Genomic DNA, 22,272 nt, shown 5'->3' on the forward strand with positions numbered 1-22,272 from the left:
GGTATTTGATAAAGAATAAAGCTTTTAATTTATTGATCAGAGTTCTGTGAGCTATCATGGTTTCAGACAGAAAAATAGCACTTTATCCTCTTGAACTGTCCTTGGGTATATCTATCTATCAGAAATGCTACCACTTTGGTTTTCTTGTTCTTCCCTCCAAACAAATATTAAAGGAGAGAGAAGAATCTAAGCATCATACCTTCTCGGCTTAAATGTGAAGATGATATGGTGATTTTAACCACACACAAATGCACAAAAATGGAATTTAGGACACAGGCAAATTTCTATATAATCTTTTTTACCCTGTTTTAAGAAATTGCAAGGGACAGAATGGACCCCAGTTAGCTTGGGCATGTGGTAATTTCAGTTTCCCATTCATTTCACTGGAGGTAAATTGTAGCACTGATTGCTAAGAAAGTTAAACAGTTTGTTTGTTTGTTTTTTTAAAAAAAAACTTTGAAAAATGAGGTGGGAGATGAAACTCTACAGGACAACTGACCCCATAATCATTGAGGGGATTTATAGAGTACGAAGTGCTTCAGGTTTATTTTAAAAAGTGTTGCAGATATTTCAAACAGCTTCTGGGGTCCACAGTAGCCACACTGGTTTGTGGGAGGGGGGTTTAAAGTGAAATCAATGAAACTAAAATACACTAACTGTGCAGTCCTATAAATGCCCCACTGAGTTCAATCAGGCTTACTTCCAGGTAAGTGAATTTGGGTTTGCAGCCTAAATCCAGAATCTAGTTTAACTGAATTGTGTTATAGGGTTGTAAATTACTTTTACTTGTAGATAAGACATTGCTTTTGCTGTAGTACAAGGAATCATACAGCTAGTAATCAGCTGAAGTGTTTTACAAGTGAGAATCCCATTGGGAACCAGACATCCTGACAAGAATGAAGAAAGGGAATCATACGCGTTTTAGAAACCAAATATTTCACTCAAGCACAAAGCACTTGCTGTCATTATGGCATTTATGTCAGAATATTAGCTTTTCTATTTTGTCTCCAACTGCAATTTTTAGTAAGAAAGTAAAGTTAAGCAGATAAGTCATTTATTTATTATTTCCCTTTCAAAATTCATGTCAATACAGAGGAAAAATGCTAATATTTTTAGAAACTTTCCAATGAAAACAGGTACATTATTTTCAAGCACATATTTTAAAATAAATAGCAGACATCACCATATGGGACTTGTATGTAACTTTAAAATTAACCACAGGTGGGGTTTTTTAAAGAACAATGGCATTATAATTGAACCGCCCAGGGAGCTTCGGCTATTGGGCGGTATAAAAATGCAATAAATAATAATAAAATAATATTAATTGTACACATTTTGGAATACTTTCCTAAACATTAACCATAATCGTTCACAACCTTAGCTATTCCATGATTGCACAATCTTATTGATGTGTACTCAGAAGTCTTTGTCACTGAGTTCAATGGGACTCACTCAAGTAATTATGTATAGGATTGCATCCTGAATACCTCAATGAACTTCATTTATAGATGTAAATTTGGACAAGAATTGATGTATTGGACAAGAACCAATGCAATGCCAAAGGAAGTCATATGAATCACCCAGTATCCAAAATCCAATATACTTTTGATCAGAATTACACAACATGAGGTTCATGAGTTTTATCAGGCCCATGAGCACTTTCCTTCAGCCTGTGTAGCCCCAGGCCATTTCTGCTCTCCAAGCTACTCAATCAGGAACAAAGGTGGGAGACTTTGTCCAAGAGAAATGTTATGGCAGGCAAGATACAGCTTACCAGTCTTCCATTGCTGACGTATGTGATGGACGATACCATAATTTGTGCTGGACTATACCATAATTTGTGCTAGATTAAACTATAATTTGTTCTGATGTTAGATAATAATTCAATAATCAGATCTAGCTGAACATCCATACCTGTGGGCATGTGAAAATGATTTTTGCAGTGTGACTGGCTCTTCCTAGTGCAGAAGGACAAAACTGAACTGGTACTTCGGTAGTAGAATGTGGAGCTACAATCAGCTGCAAAAACAAAGGGTGGGGGAGCAAAAGAACAACAACAAAAAATCAATGCTCTTTTTAGAGCCAGTTCTTTTCTTGTGCCTTGTATTGACACTGTTGATGTTTACGTGATTAATGTGTTCCACTGCATGCCTTCTCCACTCTCAGCATGCAGGATCTGCTAAGACTGATAAAGTGCATTGCAGTAAACAGTGCTTAGTGGCAGTCACAGCATGCTTATTCCCCAGAAACTGAAAACATTGTGATACCAGCCACAAAGAAGGAAGTGGAGGTTGTTTTAAAGTATAGATGAAAGAAGGGGAACTTCAGTGTTTTCAGGTTATATACTGCTACTTTAGCTTTTTTTTTCACATCAGAGATTCTTTAAAGTTGCATATGTTGCACAATTAAAGAAACTACAACCCAATTTTTACAGGGCAATATGCAATATATTTTTACGTGCTTTTGTCTTTTCTTCCCACGGTAATATACATTCATATCGGTTCAAAGAAGCTACCACGCTGCGATTTACTTACTCTAAATTACAAGGGTTTGATTCACAATTACATGGTGAGAGGCAAAAGGTAGAACTGTTTGAAACTTCTAAGCAGGGAACCAATATCCAACGCCAAGAATAAAATCACACAGTACACTTGCAACCCACTGCCAAACACGCCACCACTATATCTGCTTTAAACACCTACCTAATGTCATTGCAACTTCTAACTGATGTCATGCTTTCTGAGGCTGATATAGCTGCTGAGACATACTATTTTAAGCACTTTGGCCAGAACACTTTGAATTTTAGGATTGTGTTATTAGTTCTTATGAATTGTTTGCTGAAAGGCAGTGCCTTCAAAGACCACATACCCATCTTTTCAAAATAGGACTGGCAACAACCCCTTACACTGATTTGATCCATAAAACCTCATTCTGATAAGTAACAAGTATCAGATCCTTTAAAACATCAGTAAAGATACAAGCTAGGTTGACAAATAAGTTTTGCTATTGTCTTAATCTCTGGATCAAATCAGGATGTACCTTTAACTTATTAGGATCTATCCTGACTTTGCCCCTGATCAGATGTATTCTGACATATTCTGCCCATCATGACTGGCCACGTTCTGGTCTAACCTGACCAAACACATCCTGTCTCTTGCTTGCTCAGTGGCTCTACCCAGAGGAGTCTTTTTTTAAAAAAAAAAATCAGACATTATAACACTATTACAAAATGAGCAGAAACTGGTATTTTTCATTAATTTCATGGTGTATGCTATTGGAAGGTAATATCAAACAACATAGGCAGGTCTGACCACCCAAAAAAACCTGAAAACCCATTAAACCTAATAGAGGTATTACTACTGTATTATTATAAGGGCTGGAAATGAAAAAAACAATCTATTCTATTACCTGTACATCACCGTTGAACATTAACAGCCACCGAAAACTAATTACTAGTTTTAGACCATCATCATTAATACACTAAACTAAGTGCTACTGAAAGAGAGTTCATGTTGTCAGCCAGTATTACGAGGTTTACAGTCACTTTTGGCTAGTACCCACACATTTTCAGTACTTAGAACTCCAACTTGCACTTGTAATTTCCTATGCTATGTCAAGAGATATTACAGAATTTGGCCTGCTTATAATACATTAGAAACTGATACATAGTATGCTGTATTCTTATGGAGCTATTTCCTCAAGTAATGTGCCAGAATAAAATTGATTGTTAGTATAATACTATTAAATGTAAAAAAAGAAACATAACAAACACACACACACACACACACACACACACACACAAATATTTGATCATTGAAAATCTAAGGCAAAATATCTAGAATGTCAATTTTAGTAATGAGTTATCTAGATTTTTTATTATAAAAGTAATATAAATCAACAAATTAGACTTAACATAGTCTAACAGCACTGTCCTATGCATTCTTACTCTTTTCAGTGGGATTTAGTCCCAGGAAACTGCATAAAGGATTGTAGCCTATGTAATCGATCATGAAACAAAGATGGGATTCCATTGCACAACTTTTCTAAATTTTATTTTTGTTCCATAATTATGTTACTTATTTGGCATGTTTTCCAGTTTCCAGCAAAACTGAAGGGAAAAACTGAAATCCAAGTTTTTTTTTCAATAGGATATTGTTAAAAGCCAAGACCATAGGCAGGACCATATCAGGTATACAGAATTCCACAAATTACATTTTACAGCTTTGCAGCACCTTTATTTTGGAAATGTTGATCAAGTAATGTTTCTCATCAATAAATCATTGTTGTTAAAGCAGTCTGGATGGTAATCAGTGGACAAGGGAACTACCAGGGCTTGGGCAGGGGGGTTGTGGTTATGCATCTGTATAAGGATTTGAATCAAAGTTCTCCTTTGATTCAAACCAAGCAGGCCAAACTCAAAGCTTTTATAGAAGTCAGGCCTCAGCCCATGAGCTGCTCCTGCTTATGAAGTTTCTTTACTGATCAGCTGCTTACACTGTAGTTTCCTTTTTTGGCCAGGATGTATAGGCTGATCTATAACTGGCCTCCTTCAGGCTCCTGCTGTGGGCTTCCTTACACTCTAGTGCATTGATACCCTCCCTGCTCCTTCCCTCCTTAAGGGTTTATTCCATGTACTTCTTTATTGATCATACTTGAGGATGACAGAGATTGAAACCAGCAAACTACCATTTATATTAAAGACATATAACTATTATGAGCTCCACACCATCCATCTGCCTTCTGAAATATCATGCTACAGTTAACTATAGCCAAAGGGTTATTTCTGTGCTCTAGAAAATGTCCTTCCAAAAATGATCTTCTATGTTATAACGAGACCCAACGAATATATCGAAGGGTTGAACCTCAAAGGGAATCGTGAGGCCAATACTTGAAAAGATCCCTATATTGCACTACACACATACACCTGTAAATGAACGCTCAAGGTATGGGTGTCATACGATTTCAATTAGTATCTAAGATCCTCTGCACTTTGAAGGTTCTCTTGAAGCAAAAGGTGGCAGCTGGCTGATTACTGAAAATGCTCAAAACCAAGGCACTTAAAGAAAGCGGCTGAAGTGGTAGTGTTAGAAATTCACATGCTCAGTGTTGAGGACTAATGCATTTGGGATTGAACACTTTCACGAAGTAAATTTAGGTAATTTATTTTTAATGTGCCTTTACAGATAATGTGCCATGAATAGTGGTGGCATTTTAGCATCTGGTAATGAATTAGAAAACCTGAAAGTAGGAAGGGTGTTTTAAACTGCCTGGACAGTTTGTATGCAGGCTACAGGAGTCAAAATTCATTATCGTTAAGTTTAATCAATTTCTCTGCTAATGATCTGATCGTAATATGTATGAACCCATTAGAGCTCTCCGAAAAATCTATCTGCAGTAACCTAATAATATAATGAATCAAGATCATAGTGCTCTGAATGCAAATACTTATTTGTGAAATTATTAGTAACTGAACATATCCAGCTTTTGCTTATTTAATCATGAGGTGCTTATCACATTTTACATTAAATATGCTGAATCACAAGATGTATGTACAACCATATTTGCGCGATCTGATGCAATATAACAGTAAAATTTTGAAAAAAAATGAATGGTGACTATTACCCTACAATAAAGCCACTGGTGTCTGGTGGCTCCAGTATCAGTAGGACAGTGAATCCACTCTGGATTTTAGTCAGAACTCTAAAAGAGCTATCCACACTTTTAGAGTTCTGTCTGGCTCTGACTTAAACCCAGAGCAGATTCACTGCCCCACTGACCTTGGAGCCACCAGCCTTCACTGTTTACAACAATAATAGACATTTGCTGACATAAGCCAAGAAAAAAGCAAACACCTTAAGAGACATAAATTAAATTATTTTGCTTCTCCAAATGCATGTGTAGCTTGAAAGCCATTTCCCTTAGAGAAATTTCATAGATTTCTTTGAAAAGAGTATATAGTTAGGTTGCTGATCCTTTCGGATATTTGGGATCATTTACAAAGGACCTTGCGTTTTATGTAACTGTACAACATTATTATGGGAACAATATGCAGAAGCTATCTGCCACTGATTGAGCATCAATAACACATTCATAAAAGGCCACAAAATTCAATAACCATACAGGCTTTATCTATGTCGACAGTAAATGCTCTTGGCAGTGGAGTTTGTTTTGTCTGACAATGAATAGAACCACTCAGGCCCAAATAAAAAATAATTGTCTGACAATTAATAGAGACTCACAGGTCCATACTTCAAATTTCCCTGCACTGGGCCTGAATGTCTGTAGACCATTCCTAGAAAGCCTGTTGGTTGGGATGTCTGACCCAGTAGCCCAAATCAAATAGTCTAAGAGTTGTCCTCCACTAAATCAGACCATGCTTCTTCTATTCCAGTACTGTTTACTAATGGCATGGCCCTATTGGAAGACTCCTCCTCAGAGATAAAACTGCAGGACCAGGAACCATCCACCACCAGCAATGTTCAGGATCTGCTAGAGGACCAGGAGGAACCCGGGCCCTCAGGGGTGACTACCATAAAGACATCACCTGTGGAGGAGAAGTGCTCTGCAGAAAGACCCTGAAGCCCTCAGGAGAAATGCTGCCTGAAAAGACAGGAACTCAAAAGAAATGCTAGACTAAACCGGAGGTCTCCTTGTGAGAAAAGGTCTACTCACACATAGAAGACTTGCTCACAGTGAGGACCTTTTCAGCTGCAGACACTAACAGCTGACATCCTCTGCATAAAAGCAGCAGTGCAGGGCTGAGAGAATAGCTGGAAGCAATGTTGACCAGATTTTCCTGAATCCAGGTTCTCTGACATTGACTTAATCCTGGTGTGAGTACTTCTAGAATGAAGGCTGACTCTCCTCCTGCCTGCCCCTTGTCTACTGTGTTGCCTTAGTACCTTGGACTGATGAGACCTTGCCCTGTTTATGCTGACCACCCTGAAATGCTTGGACTCTTGAACCTGCGAGGCTCAGACTCAGGAAACATGGCAACTAATAGGTAGCTGTGTGTCAGGCAGAGGTCTTTTCCTGATTTTCTACCTGAAATTTCTTTTTCACTTGAGATGCTAATAAATGAACCTGGTACTTTCTGTTTGAAAAGCATCTGTTTACCACTGACCTAAGACATCCACTGGATGGGAAGGGAGATACTTAGGGTGCATTTCAGCAGCAGCCCATCCACCACAAGGAAACAAGGACTAGTACAAACTGGATGAGATTAGTCATATTGTTTCTAGTATGATCTCATTGTAGCTGCTTGCCAATCTCTTCCCCTCACAATCTTAAATCAGAGTTAAAACCTCTCTAAACCTTATTATTATTATTATTATTATTATTATTATTATTATTATTATTATTATTATTATTATTTATTACCCACCTCTCCCTGTGGATCAAGGTGGAGAATTATATAGGCAGTCTGACTGAGATAGTTGTCTATGAATAATCCTGGACACACTGAGGGGAATTAGACATTACAAAAGGCGGTGACCTGTCACCAACATACCATCCCATATCTAGTACTCCCCTCACTCCCAAAAGATCTAGTGAAACTGGCTGCATAATAACAATGAAATGTCTTGATGCATCCTAAAGACTACGGGCAGTACCCAATAGAGCTCTTCTATGCATGGACAGGCCTGCTGGTCTTGGTCCGCAAGTGCCCCCTACCACTTGTGGCAGCAACGTAGTCCTTCCAGGAATAAGCACTGAAATGAGAGGAAAAGCTTGTCTCTGGAAGGGGTGCAACTTGGCCCTTCCAGAAATTAACATTTCCATTTCTGTGTGGTCGGTGCCACTTGCAGACCAAGATTGGGAGGGCAGACCTCGCACAAACTGGAGCCAGAGGTGGTGGCCATGTGCAGAAGAGCCCTATTGGATACTGCCCTAATATATTTATTGTAGCATGGGTTTTTGTTAACTAGAGCTCATTTCATCAGATCAAGTCCAAGGAAGTTTGTAACACAATATCTGTTTGGCTTTAAGGTGCTTCAAGACTCTATTTGGTTTTACTATAACAAACTAACCCATCTACCCCTCTGTGGGCTTCATTGGCCCCCACTGCTGGTGGCGGGGAAGCTCTAAGCATGACAACATCACATGAGATAGTTTCACTAGGGGCATGTCTACACCAGCCATTTATCCCTGGATTGTCCCGGGATCATCCCTGTGCATCGAAATGACACACAGGGGATCCTGGGAGCAAGCAGGGACGACCCCTCCATTTTCCTGGGATAATCCTTAGGTGTAGAAAGGGCCTAAATGTTTTGGAGAGAACTAGATGTGGGATACTTTTGGGAGCAGTCCCATATTTTCCACAACATGTAGTTCTCCTCTAGCTGTTCCCCCTGGAGTCCCCTTGTCATCTCTTGCAGTGCTTTGAGTGTCCCCCACCTGCCAAAGCAGCTTTTCAGGGGATATGAAGACCTGCAGAGGGACGGAGTAATCGGCAAAACCACCTCCCTACTGCTATTTTGTGGGAATGTCCTGTGAACAGAGTTATGCTCAAAGGAACTCTAGTTTCCTCCATCTTCTGCCCCCCTTGAAAAATTTTATTGCCTTTTAGAAATTAAAATAAACAAACACTTCTAATTTCCCTATGAAGTTCTTAATATTTCACAACCATACAACATCAAACTGAGCAAACAAGACAGTGTTCATTTACTATTTTCAGCATTTTCAATCTAAAGTATATTAAACAAATAAGCAAATACTGACTGCTTTCAGCAGCCCAGCATTTCACAAATCAGTATTTGTACAAATAGTCAAGCCTGAGTCAAGCCTATAAAGTATTATTTACTTTAGGAAGATTCTGGAAGAGCTCTAACAGGTCCATCCAAATTATGGTCAGATCATTAGTCCACAGATGGATTAGTGTTAATGATAATGATTTTTGACTTCTATAGATCATGAACTGTCCAGGAAGAAAAAGATTACCTCCTTGCATTCAGCTTGTCCAGTTCATTATAAGATCATTATTCATGGTACAATATGCAGAAACAAACAGTAAAATATAATTCATCTATATTTAGTCTGAAAGTTTTCTAACCCAATTGTTTCTAAAAGCTGTTGGACTTCGTAGTGGTATTTTCATTTTTTTTTAAGCTGGTTGGATCCCATTGAAATAGCAACAAGACACCTGAAATTGGGTTCAATCCATCAAATTTTGAATGACAAACAAGTAAGATCTTCAATGACAAACTCAATTCAACTGTTATGATTGGTGTTTTCTTTATTCAGAAATCCCACTGTGCTCTTACCAATAGTAGCTATCTTTGCTTGGATCTACACAGAAAAATAACTCTAAGGCTATTTATCATATTCTTAGTCTCCATATGGAAAAGCATCTCTCCACAAATAGGCAATAACTACCCATAACCCCCATTATGGTGACAAAACTGGAGGTTTGTTTTAAAATGTCCTAAAGTAGTCAAAACCCCTTCCTTCTGGGATTAAAACCTCCTAGTTTTTTATTATCTCTGGATTCATCTTCTTCTTCTCTATTCACTCCATACTCTGTTGCCAAGAGAGTTCTACAATCCTGCACATTCAGATTCATTTTGCATCATTTTTTCACATCTTTTTCAAAGATTGTAGTTGTTATTATCCATGATCCACTGAGATAAATTGACTTCTTTCCAACTTCTATGTTTATTTGAGTATTCAAAGTCACTGCCTACTGCGTGCTTTCCCAACGTCAGATTACAAAGTTCTGTCTAGATGGCTGTTTATTGAATTCAGTCTCAAATCTCCTCATTATACTCTATTCAACTGAAGTATAAAGGGTTGTTTTTTGTTTTGGTTTTTAAAAAATCACATAAAATCACTAAAACAGAAAATTTTGGCAACATATTCCTGAAGGGCACTCTCTCATATTACAATAAAACAAAATCGTTCTTCAGTAGAACTTACATGGGTTTTGAGGTCGATCTCCATTGAAAAATGGGCTGAATTGGTGTTCAGAGATTTCAGTTCCAGAATTTCATATGTTGGATTAACCAGAGGGATGTACAGATGAACCCATCTATAATAAAGTAAACAACAACACCATGATACTAAATCATTATAACATAATGGATTAATTCTATCAAGTATTTTACTACGATAGGTTTTGCTTATTTGGAAAGGAGATGGTTTGTCAATGGTCACTGTAGATAACTGAAGTTTTATCCTTACTAGTATTGGTTCTCTCAGATCTTTAGCAAATATTTCCCACTACCTTTATTATTATTATTAATAATATTTATTTATATAGCTCCATCAATTTTCATGGTGCTGTACAGAACACTACTTGCTATCTGAAATCTTTTAACTTGTTATCATGGGTTGACTGGGACCTTAAAGAGACAAACCATGTACTCTACCAATTAATTGCCTCTCCTCAAGCTATTGCGGCATTAATATTTAAATATCATTAATAGGCACTGAATAGAATTCATGCAACAATTTTAAATGTTGAACAATATAAAATATTGCAGCTTCAGTACTCCATTATTTCTGAATTGAAGCCTGATGGATTTATGATCAAGAGCTCTATTTTCTGAGACTAAACATTATACAGATCATTCTAGCTATGTATCAATTACGTAACTGTTAAAACAAAATATTTGATAGCAGAAAAAGAGTTATACACATTTTATATGTGTGTGTGCATGTACACACACACACATACACACACACAAACATATATGCATATACATATACAAAATTGTCCATAAAAGTTGCAGAGTTTACCCTCAGCAAACTGGACAAAAATTAACACTAAGCAAGTTATAAACGATGGTATATGTATTTCCCTTCAAAGTAACTTCCAAGAGAAACTTGTAATTAACTAACTGCTCCAATAGCATTTGATTTACTGCCATGGAACTGCAATTCTTCTTGATCATCTTGTAACCTTGAGCATAGAAACTAGACGACCGTTCTATGCTTTCCATTTAAAACCAGGCTGGGCATAACACCAGGGCATATAGAAAGCAGATACAAGATGAGAGAGAAAAACATGATTGTGAGACTGCACAATCCTGTTCCTGATGCCTCCTCATCCTCACAGGCTTTGCCAAGACCTCATTTTGAGAAACAATATGCTTGAATTATTGCCAGAGGAGAAGAAGGAAGCAGGAAGCTTACTGCAGTCTCCTTAACTCCACCAGTTTACCATAAAAGAATAGTGCAGCTGTTCTTGAAGGAAAATACACGGACCATGTGATTTCTGCTCCTCTATCCCCCAGATATGATTGAAGAATTCGTAAAAATGTTGAGAGTTGCAAACTTCAACATGTGAACAGGACTACTCAGAGCAAAAGTTACTGACCGCATTTTTGAAGCAACAGCAATCCTTTGTCCTTATGGAGGGATAATGGAAAATACCTGAGACCCATTCTGCCACCCTAAAATACTTCAGCTATGTTCTTATATATGGTGTATTCATAGCAGAGAGTTCCTAGGCAATCTTCCTTCATTTCAGTGGAATGTTCAAGGAGATGCCAAGTAAGTCTTTCTAAAATGAATAGAGACTGAGCACTGCAATTGCTGAAGTGGGATTTCCAAAGAGTCTTTCCTCTTGTAACTTGTCGGAATATAGTTTCAACTGAGTAAAATGATTGAGGGATTAGTCCTGACCTAGTATGCTGCTTTAAATTAGCTCACACATTATCCCAAATTTTCTTGGATGGACAGCTAAATAATCCTTTGCTCAGGATTGGCTGGCAAGACTGCTCCTCAATTATGCCAACAACTAAGCTAGGTTAGTGGTCTCAGTAGCTACAACCACCCATTTCTCTTGCAGTCACATTCAAAATCCTCTCCTCTTAAATACAAAAATGAAACAACACTATAATAGTAGTACAATATATGAAAATGTACTATGTACGTTACATAGTACATTATCATATATTGTACACTAATGTATATTGTACTATTATTTGAACATCTGACATGAACTAAAGCAAGGAACAATCCTATACTTCAGGAGTCGGCAACATTTTTGGGTACGTGGGCACATTTGGCGATTTGAGAAATGGGTGCACTGCAGGTGAAAGCATCGTTCTGTGGCCACTTGCCACCTTTATTTCCTAAGAATGTCTCAGAGGAGCCCCCACACATAGCCTTCAGACCTTCATTGGAAAACAAGATGGGAGAAGCTAGGGACTTCTTTGAAGTGATCCCAGCTGCCAGTAAGACATTTTGTTGGTTGAACAAAATAGTAAGAGGGGTTAGGGACACTTGGTGGGTGCACTGATACCCACAGACACCACCTTGCCCACCCCTGCTATACTTACTTTCCGAGCTCACACTCTACTTCAGGCAATCTGGTTGGATGAGGTTTCATTGCATTCAGTTTTAGTGCATACCAAAATTCTCCAAGCTTCTCTGACAGGAATATAACACTAAAATGAGAGGTATAAAGAAGAAGACTTTGCTATACACACCACAGTGATGACTTTTCTTTTCTCCCAGGCATTTTAACAGCATTTAACAACGTTAAGTTTGTTTTTAATAGACCCCAGAATTGCTGTTTTTAAATGGATACTGTTGTTTTTAAACTGTTTTTTATGTTTTTGATGGTTTTTAAATTTTGTATACTTTTAATGTTTACCATTTTTAATTGTTGTAAACCGCCCAGAGAGCTTCAGCCGTGGGGCGGTATATAAATGTAATAAAACAAATAAAGAAATAAATAAAATAAATAAAGAATGTTTCAATTAAATTCATTATTTTCACTAGATTTTTGAGGACTACCTTAAAATATCCCATGCTAAGTATCCAATAGAAAGAGAACACTGTCCCTATCAAGCCATGTTCTTTTTAGCCCCTTCTCATAGTATAAATATCCTAAGATTAGACAGCATAATACTGTAGCCTTTTCTCCTCTGGACCTTTATGTGGATTAGTCCCTAGAAATCCAGGCAGGCTGAATCAAAGCTGCCTCAGCACTCAAGCTGTTGCTTAGAGTCCAGAATGAACGTTTTTTGTCTGCTGCTCCATCCCTACCTGCCTATTGAACCCTGCCTGTATGTCCACCCTGTTTGACCACCATCCTCCCTTGCATGTCTGTCTGTTTGGTGATCTAGAACTGTTATCAAACTGAGTGCATGGTGTTCTGCTCCTGGCTTACTTTGGGATATAATTCTGCAAGGTCTGTTGAATGTGCTTGGGGATTTCTTTCTATTCTATTAACCAGTTTTATGCATTTTATTGTGATTTTGTATTTAATATTGTTCCCCACCTCGATACAGAGGGAGAGGCAGGTAAGAAATAAATATTCTATTCTATTCTATGTTGATTTGTTTTGGGCTTCACTCCTGGAGCCTGGGAATGTGGAAAAGATGGTTGCATCTGTTCAAGCCACCACATGCTCTCTCGACCCTTGTCCATCACGGCTTATTCGAGCTAGCCGTGGGAGGCTGACCAGGGGAGTGGTAAACGGATCATGATGGGATGGTCCTTACTCCCTTGAAGGAGGTAGTGGGGCGACCACTCCTGATAAAAACCCTCCCTTGATCCAGAGATCTATGCTAACCATTGTCTGGTTGCAAACACCTTTTTCTTGAGTAAGGTGCTTAAAATAATGGTGGCATTTCAACTACAGACACTCTTGGATGAAACTGATTATCTGGATCTATTCTAGACTGGATTCAGTCCCGGTTTTGAGACAGAATTGGCTTTGGTTGCCCTAATGGAAGACCTTTTTCAGGAATGGGACAGGGGGGATGAGACTTCTACTCGATCTATCAGTGGCTTTTGATGCCGTTGAACACGGTATCCTCCTGGACTGCCTCTGTGAATTGGGAGTTGGAGGCACTGTTCTACAGTTGTTCGACTTTTACCTGCAGGGTTGATTCTAGAGAATATCATTGGGTGAAGCTGATGACACCCAGTTCTATTTTTCTGTGACATCTGAATCAGAAGAGGCCTTGCATGTTCTGAACTGGTGGCTGGATGCTGTTATGGCTTGGATGAGGGCTAATAAACTGAAATGGAATCCCAGTAAGACAGAGCCCCTATGGGTTAATGGTTTCCAGGTCCAGGAATTGGAGTATTTGCCTGTTCTGGATGGGGTTGCATTCCCTCTGAAAAAGCAGGTTCATAGTTTGGGAGTGCTCCTGATCCATCTTTGTCACTGGCAGCTCAGGTATCCTTGGTGGCCCAGAGAGCCCATTACCAACTGCAGTTGCTACACCAACTCTGCCCATTCCTGGGCAGGGATAGCCTGGCCCAGGTGATCCATGCAGTGGTAACCTCATGATTAGACTACTGCAATGTGCTCTCTTTGGGGCTACAAATCTGCATAGTTCAAAAAGTGCAGGCAGTGCAGAATGCAGCAGGCAGGGTGCTCATTGAGACTCCTAGCTATGCCCATATAACACCTGTATTAAAAGAACTGCACGTATGAGATTATATTATTATCATATAAAGCCCTAAACAACTTGGGACCAGGATACCTAGCAGACCGCCTTCCCTTATATTTAAGATCTTTAGAGGAGGTGTTGTTGGTCATTCCAAAATGAACGGAATATCGCCATGAAGAACCTTAAGACAAGCCTTCTCTGTAGTGGCACCCACCCTCTGGGGAAAAAAACTTCATGCAGTTCAGGAAACAGATTTTTTTTTTAAAAGCCTCCTGGAAACACACCTTTTCACACAGGCTTACCCTGGGCTATAACTGCTGCTGCATTTTACTTTGGTTTTACATAGTACTTTTAAACTTAGAAGTTTTAAGAACATAAGAAGAGCCCTGCTGGATCAGACCAAGGGTCCATCTAGTCCAGCACTGTGTTCATACAGTGGCCAACCAGCCATCGGCCAGGGACTAACAAGGCAGGACATGCTGCAATAGCACCCTCCCACCCATGTTCCCCAGCAACTGGTGCACACAGGCTTACTGCCTTTAATACTGGAGGTAGCACACAACCATCAGGGCTAGTACCCATTGATAGCCTTCACCTCCAGGAATTTATCCAACCCCCTTTTAAAGCCATCCAAATTGGTGGCCATCACTGCATCTCGTGGTAGCGAGTTCCATCATTTAACTATGCGCTGTGTGAAGAAGGACTTCCTTTTATTTGCCTTGGATCTCCCACCAATCAGCTTCATGGGATGACCCCAGGTTCTAGTATTTTGAGGGAGGGAGAAAAATACCATGGAGTTGTATATTTGACTTGTCATTTTGTATTTTATGGTTTTAACTGTGAACTGCCCAGAGCACTTCAGCTATTGGGCAACATAAACATGCAATGAAATAAATAAATAAACAAACTGGCTCTGGCCTTAGCTCATGGTTCTAGAGCCTTAGCTCATGGTTTAGTCCTGCTAGCAAGTCCTAAATGAACAAGATAGCAAAAGTAAACGATACCAAGATGCTGCTATTATACTAACATCTTTTTCTTCAGGGCTGTTGTGTTTAAGAATTAGTGAATTCTTCTTTCCCCCCCAGACTATGTCCTCATTCTTGCTTAAATTGGGTACATGTTTTTTTCCAGGAATGAGAAATTCTATAATCTTCTATACTAAGTATTTGCCTAGATTATTTGTTGTACTTGAAACCACTCTTCCTCCAAAGTCACATAAGGGTCCTAGGAAGTCTCCATAGTGGCCTGTAGTGGCTGGGCCATTTATGAAGGTTATGAGCGATGGAAGAACCCATCACAAATGCATTTTGCAATTTGTTCACTCAACTGCTAGCGTAGGAGGTGGAATGGCTCACGGCAAGAAGAAATGGGGTAAAAAAAAGGGGGGGCAAGAATCCTATTTTATTCCCTCACTAGCAAATAGAACCAGCTTCACACAGGTTGGAATAGCCCTTTGTTTGACAGAACGAAGCCTTCAAGCAAACTTATGCAGCTGCCAGAATTGGACATACCATTCCCACTCCACCTGACTAAAGGAGGGCTTGTTGGGCCCCCTGGACACAGGTGCTACCATGGTCCACCCTTGTAGCTTCTTAAGAGAGGGGGTCTGTCCACTCCATTCTGCTGAGGGGAGTTTTCCCATAGCAGAGGGAAGGGGGAAGGCAGGCATATAACTATGTCTCTTGGCCTACTAATCTCCTATGCCTTCAAACTGTATGGACTGCAAAGCTATGTGCTGGTTAGGGAAGTATGCCCCTAGTGACGGAAAATGTTATGGCAGTTTTCAACTACATGGACATATTTAAATTAATTAAAACTAATTGATGTGTTTTAAAAACAAAATAAACACAAGGTTATTGCATGCATATTAAGGAACCTCCCCATGGACCCCTTAGTATGCATGCCAAGTTTCACAGTCCTGGCACTATGGTGCTGTCGGACTGAGAGACAGGTACACATCTTCTTTTATTATTATAGGTGACTGTCTGAAACTGAAATGCATTAGAGGAGATTTCAAGTTGTAACATGGCAGAAAACAACCAGCTTTCCACATTTCAATCTACTGGCACATTTCCTAATCACAAATATCCAACAAACAAGTGCATAGGTCTGCCAAAATAAGTATTCCCTACCTTGAAATTCTCAAAGTCTTTTGTTTTCATTTAAAAGAAAAAAGGGGGGGGGGAAGAACTCAGGCCTAAAATAGTCCAATACTGCAAGTATCTCTCTTACCCTCCTTATTGCTTTATTATGATTTTATTAGAATGTAAGCCTATGCGGCAGGGTCTTGCTATTTATTGTTTTACTCTGTACAGCACCATGTACATTAATGGTGCTATATAAATAAATAAATAATAATAATAATAAGTAAATCACATTGTTATTCACTTGCAGAAGTGATAAGTGCCTCTCACTACAAATTCCGCAGCCGTGTTATGAGCCATTATTTATCTGAAACTATAATCCCAAAACCAGATGTGTGTGATGCTCTTTAACAGTGAAAACAAGAATGAACAATCTGAATAGTATCTCTCAAAATAAACTGCTCCTGGTAATATCAGTAAGGAAAGTTTTAGATTGATTAAGCCTACTAATTAAGGACAGGTAAGCTGTTTCCCATGTTTGCAAAAAAAATATGCCAGTGTATTCGATGGGAACAATCTAGAATAGATGATGACGATTTAATACTTCTACAGTGCTTAAATTTTTCAAAATAGTAAAAGATAAGACGGTCTGTGCCTGCAGGCTTACAATCTAACAGACATTTACAAAAGGAAAAAGGCCGGGGGGGGGGGGTTGATGAAAACAAGTGTAGGAGCAGCTGCACTTTCACTGGATGCAGTTTCACTGCACTTTCACTGGCTGGTGGACCTTAATCCCCTGTTTGGTGGTCTAGGCCAGAGTGTGCATCCTTTCACCTCTGCAGACCCAGGGCTACTGACAATTGGAGCAAAGTGTTCTTCCTGTTAGGAAGGGGAGGAAGCAATATTCTTACAGTTGTGCCTTCTCTTTTCAATGGCTAGGGTCAGGCTGGTCTCCTCTTTGCCATGATTTCCTATTAGATATAGTTTTAACTGAGTAACCAATAATGAGCTGACTCAGAGTATGGCAGAATCCAGTGGTCTGCCTTGACTAGTCCAGCTTTGAAAATGCATTGCAACACTTGAAGCCAAGATCAAAAGGTCAACAATGTTATTGCACACTTGCTTTGCTTTCAATTGTGATTAGACATCATTAATCTAAATGCTCTCCATATTCATTACATTATAGCTTAATTTTAGTTCATAGAAATCTTGAAATGAAAGTCTTGAATCGTGTCATTTATAGTAAATAACAATTGGACAATAAATTAGTTAGCCGTCTGAAATTCCTATCTGAAAAAATGTTAGATATTTTAATACTGAGTGGGACAACCTGGAAAAAATCACTGACTAATGAAAGTGACTAAAACCATTCATGCATAAGTCAATTGTACAAGTGTTGGCATTATGAAAACAATGTTTCATGGTAAAAAGTTGAATAAAGCCAATAAAAATATTGCTAAAATGACAATTAGTGTTAGATCTAGTAAAACTATTTACTCTAGCAGCTACAACAATAGAGCTAACCTTCCATTTGTTTTGCCAGTAACAGCTGGAGAGTACTTTACTTCATAGTGCAACGTTTCTTTGGGTTCAAGAAGAAGCTTTTTTTCACCGCTAAGAGTAGCAGCATCTATTAGCACCACATCCAATGGCAGGCTGTCAACTGTAGGATTAGTTATAGGAATTCCAATGGTAACTGTATCCTAGAAAAAGAAAGAAAGAAAAAAAGAAAGACTATTTGGTCTTTACCAAAGATGTCAAGAAATTAACAGTTACTTGAAACAGCTGTCAAGTGCTATACAGCCATATTGTAAGATCCCCTTGCTAAATGCATCATCATAATTATGGGCCTGTTCAGACAACACACTAAGCCATGGTTAGGCCACTAACCCAGTAAATGGTTAGAGAGTGTGTTTAAACCATGGTTATGCAGCCACCAGTCTGAACTCAGAAATCCAAAGCAGGACCTCATACCAATATAAAATCAAATTCACTTTAATGCACCACTAGGACAAACTTGGCACGGGAAGGGAGTATGTGAAATTTTGCAAGATCACAAACATGATTTGCTTTACAATGAGATAATGGGTTTGTACATTGTGAAAAATTCTCATCCAGACATTGATGGCTCATCTAGACTTACACATAAAAAACACCCCTTGATTCAGAAAAAGCCCGGTCTTTCTGCGCTCATGGTCACTTTGAGAATTCTTTGAAATCCTAGTTAGACCCGGCTCAATCCGAATGCAAGTTCTACCCTTCTGCTGTCCCTAGGCTTGCCTGCCACCAGTTTCCTTCCTCTTTCTGAGTTTATTGATACCCAGAGTTTTAATTCCTCCTAGTTGAGCAGACTGAGCACAGGAGAATTAAAAACTATAAATCACATGGTAATGATGATGGTGTGTAAAATGTTCATAAACCTCCCTTTTGTCATGAGAATACAGGGGAGTTTAAGATGGGCCCTTACTGCTATGTATTTAAATCTGCAAATTTAAATCACAGACAGCAAAGGTGATTACAGGATAATTTGTGTATCAGGATTACCCACCACTGGCTGCTGAGGCAGTTCATTATGTAAAAGTGCCAGCATGGCAAAAGCACATAGCAATACAAGGATCAGGGTCATCCCACCCTTACCTTTCATGCTGAGAGCAGCTATGTAAAGTTTTGAGAGGTAGTACTGAAGACCTTCCATACATCTACTTTACACCCGGAGAAAATCTGGTACGTAGAAAAACATTTGCAAACAAGTACAGGAAAAATACCTATCAGGGACCCAGGATTTATTAATGTATTTCTTTAGGGATTTACATCCTGTCTTTGTATAAGCCTCAAAGAAGCTGATAAATCACAAAATAATAAAACCAGTAAAAACTACTGGCCATGTGGATTTGCCACCACATAATGTCAAAAACAGCCACCATTGGATAATAATACAACCTGTAGGCAAATCCAGGATTTTATTTCACACAGTATAACTACTCTTCAAATTATACTCTCAGCCCTCTTTGTTATTGCTTATTTGCATGCTGGCACTTTTATTGCTTATTTGCAATAACAAAGAGAAAAACGTGATTACGTCATATCTGCTTTTAAAATAGACATTTCCAAGGGAACGTACAATCCCTTCAGCGAAGTGTTGTCATAAACAAACGCAACATTATAATAACAGTAATAGAGTGAATGTTGGCTTTATGGCAATTGTGGGCCATTTTACTTATGTATGGCATAATGAAAAGGGCAGGTGGTATAAATAAATGGGAAAGATAACAGTAATAAAGTTTACAAACAAAATATATTGGATCACAAACAGTGTGGTATATCTTTGCCTACTACCTTTCACAATACTCCTTGCATTTATAGAATGTAGTGCTTTGAATTAAATATGCATAAAGATGGTGGAGTCGTATCTGTCTAAATCATTCATTGGTTCGCATCAGTAAAACACATTTTAAGTTTCTTATAAAATACTTTAAAGCTCAGATTAATCGTTTCACTTCTGTAAATAAATGGTAGGGTCCCTTTACCAGTTTACCACTAAGGGGCTTTAAAACGAAGCCTCATAAAGGTAGTTTAAACTGCGGATTTAGGAACACTTCATTATTATTTTTAAAGAAATACTGGTTTATTAACTAGGTGCTTGGCAACAGTCTAAACATCTGCTAGCATCTAGTATAATATTCTTTTTATATAAATTGCTGGGATTGCTTTCAGGCTATAGGTTTAAACTCATTCAGCAACAATAGCATGATGCCTGTTCTAGAATCAGAAGTCAACAAGTCTTACTGAAGAACCAGAGTCAAAGACTTGCAGTGCTTTTACATGGCATTTTCTGCTAGCTCCATGATAGAAGTAAAGGTTTGAAAGAGTCTAACCCAAGAAGGCAACCCCACGGGAAATTCTGAAGGTCTTTCTAAAACTCTTTCGCTTCCCTCAAAATTCCTCTTAATGTTTCTCCAAAGCAGGTCCCCACCAAATTAACTTTAAAATATTTAGACAGAATTTAATGGCAATGTTAGGCCCAGGTTTTACCAATTTGTCCACAGTGTGGAAAGTGTCTTATCCAGCCCTGGACTCCCAGCAAGGTATCCCATACTAATGAGACACAGAGTGCTTCCAGATATGGATAATTTATCAGCACCCAATCATTGCTGTTCTGCAGTAATCTGCAAGTGGAATAGCAACTCTTCTTCTAGAACTTCTAAAATCTAAGTAACATTCTTTAGCCAGGCCAAGTCACCCATCCCCCAGCCCCAAATATTGTAGGGGATGGACAATTTTCATTGTGCCCATGGTGTGGCAGAAAAGAGCTAAATTCTTCCTCTCACCTTGCCATACCTGTAATAATGATGATCCCAAATAAAATGGTGGGACAGGGAGGGAGAAAATAAATGAATTTGGAAAGAGAAAGTTTAAAGTGATAGAGTTGGGTCCTATAGAGGAGAAACATAAAGCAGGAAACAGCTACAGCAGTCAATACAGGTCATGAACAGCTAGAAAAGTTATTTTATATATCAGCACAGTGGGTCACGAAGACCTGGTGAAATTGTGCAGCTGTTCCACTGTGGTTAAAAGAAAATTGATTTTTTGAATCCTGAGGGGCTGAAACTAAACAGGGAAAACACAAGAAGAGGATGTTTTGATCACAATGTCATGCAGATGCCCCCAACAAAAGTAAACCAACACAATGTGGCTATTTCACAGTAAACAAACTGTGTCAAATAGACTGTTGGAGATATTTGCCACAACTGACAGGTTGCACATTCTCAGAAAAAAGCCGATTTCGCCTTGATAGCTTCCTCTAGATTTGAGAGTTTACAACTCCCATAATCCCTTACCATTGGCTATGCTGCTTGGGGTGATGGGAAGCGTAGGCCAAGATCTCCAGAGGCTTGCAAGTTGCCCACCCCTGCTCTCAACACTATGTTACTAGATATCCCTATGTTCTTTTCCCTATCCTAATTCCATTGCTAATTAATTACAAGAATAGATAAAAGGAAGTCCTTCTTCACAAAATGCATGTTTAACTTAAGAAATTCAGTGCTCCTTTGATTTTGAAGAAAAAGCAGCTATGTGGAGCTCCCAATCTGAAATATGTTCATGATCTGGATCTGGGACTTACGCCAATTTCACACCAAAAATCCATTGGCTGCTATTTGCAATTTCACAGCCGTGTGTGTGTGTGTGAGAGAGAGAGAAAGAGAGAGAGAGATTGACTTCCAGTTTTAAATTACAAACTTTCTTTTGTAAACTGCCACAGGGCCTTGTACTGTTTCTGCATTTAAAACAGACTAAAAGAATGAGGAATAACTTAAAATATAACTTTTTTTTAAAGGAGCATCTAAGAATTTCCTGAACCTTAACTACAGGCTTCTGGAACTACACAAACCATGAGACTTTAGGGCAATCCCTCAAATTACCAACTCCTTAAAACTAAGAGGGTGTCAATAAATTGTAAACTCTATCATTACGTCTTCCCCCTTAATTATTAAATGATAACAAAATAAAATACATCCAAGTTGAAATTACTGTACCAACTGAGTTATCCACAGAAATAGAAATATCTTTACCAGTTAATTTCACTATCATATTCTTTAAGTCATTCTGGAGGTTTTATCTTCCCGGCAGAACAGCTTTGTTCATCATAGGAATCTAGTGGGCCCTGCTCTTGATGATCATATTCCTCTTTAGAGGATAAATTATTTGTAGATTGATTGCAGCTGAAGTCAGTTCCTCCTATCACTTCTGAGGAACATTCTAAGTTGGATCTTAGATTATTTCAATTATGGTACAATTAGTTTCCAATAACCATTTGCATTATATAAGGTCTTGGA

The 22,272-nt window shown here is 38.6% G+C and overlaps 1 protein-coding gene across 1 annotated transcript in view; it reads right to left on the minus strand.

Annotated features, from left to right (window-relative positions):
• The window catches only part of CFAP47 (cilia and flagella associated protein 47), a 255,076-nt gene that overhangs the window by 74,232 nt on the left and 158,572 nt on the right, over nucleotides 1-22,272 (minus strand). Inside the window, exons 52-55 of the mRNA XM_063127690.1 lie at nucleotides 17,963-18,141; nucleotides 12,285-12,392; nucleotides 9,916-10,027; nucleotides 1,915-2,019 (exon numbers count right to left, since the gene is read on the minus strand). Coding sequence (XP_062983760.1) covers nucleotides 1,915-2,019; nucleotides 9,916-10,027; nucleotides 12,285-12,392; nucleotides 17,963-18,141 — 504 coding nt within the window. The remainder of the gene's footprint in view (nucleotides 1-1,914; nucleotides 2,020-9,915; nucleotides 10,028-12,284; nucleotides 12,393-17,962; nucleotides 18,142-22,272) is intronic.

The sequence above is a fragment of the Elgaria multicarinata genome, chromosome 5 (assembly GCF_023053635.1).
Source record: "Elgaria multicarinata webbii isolate HBS135686 ecotype San Diego chromosome 5, rElgMul1.1.pri, whole genome shotgun sequence".
NCBI classification, from domain to species: Eukaryota; Metazoa; Chordata; class Lepidosauria; order Squamata; family Anguidae; genus Elgaria; species Elgaria multicarinata.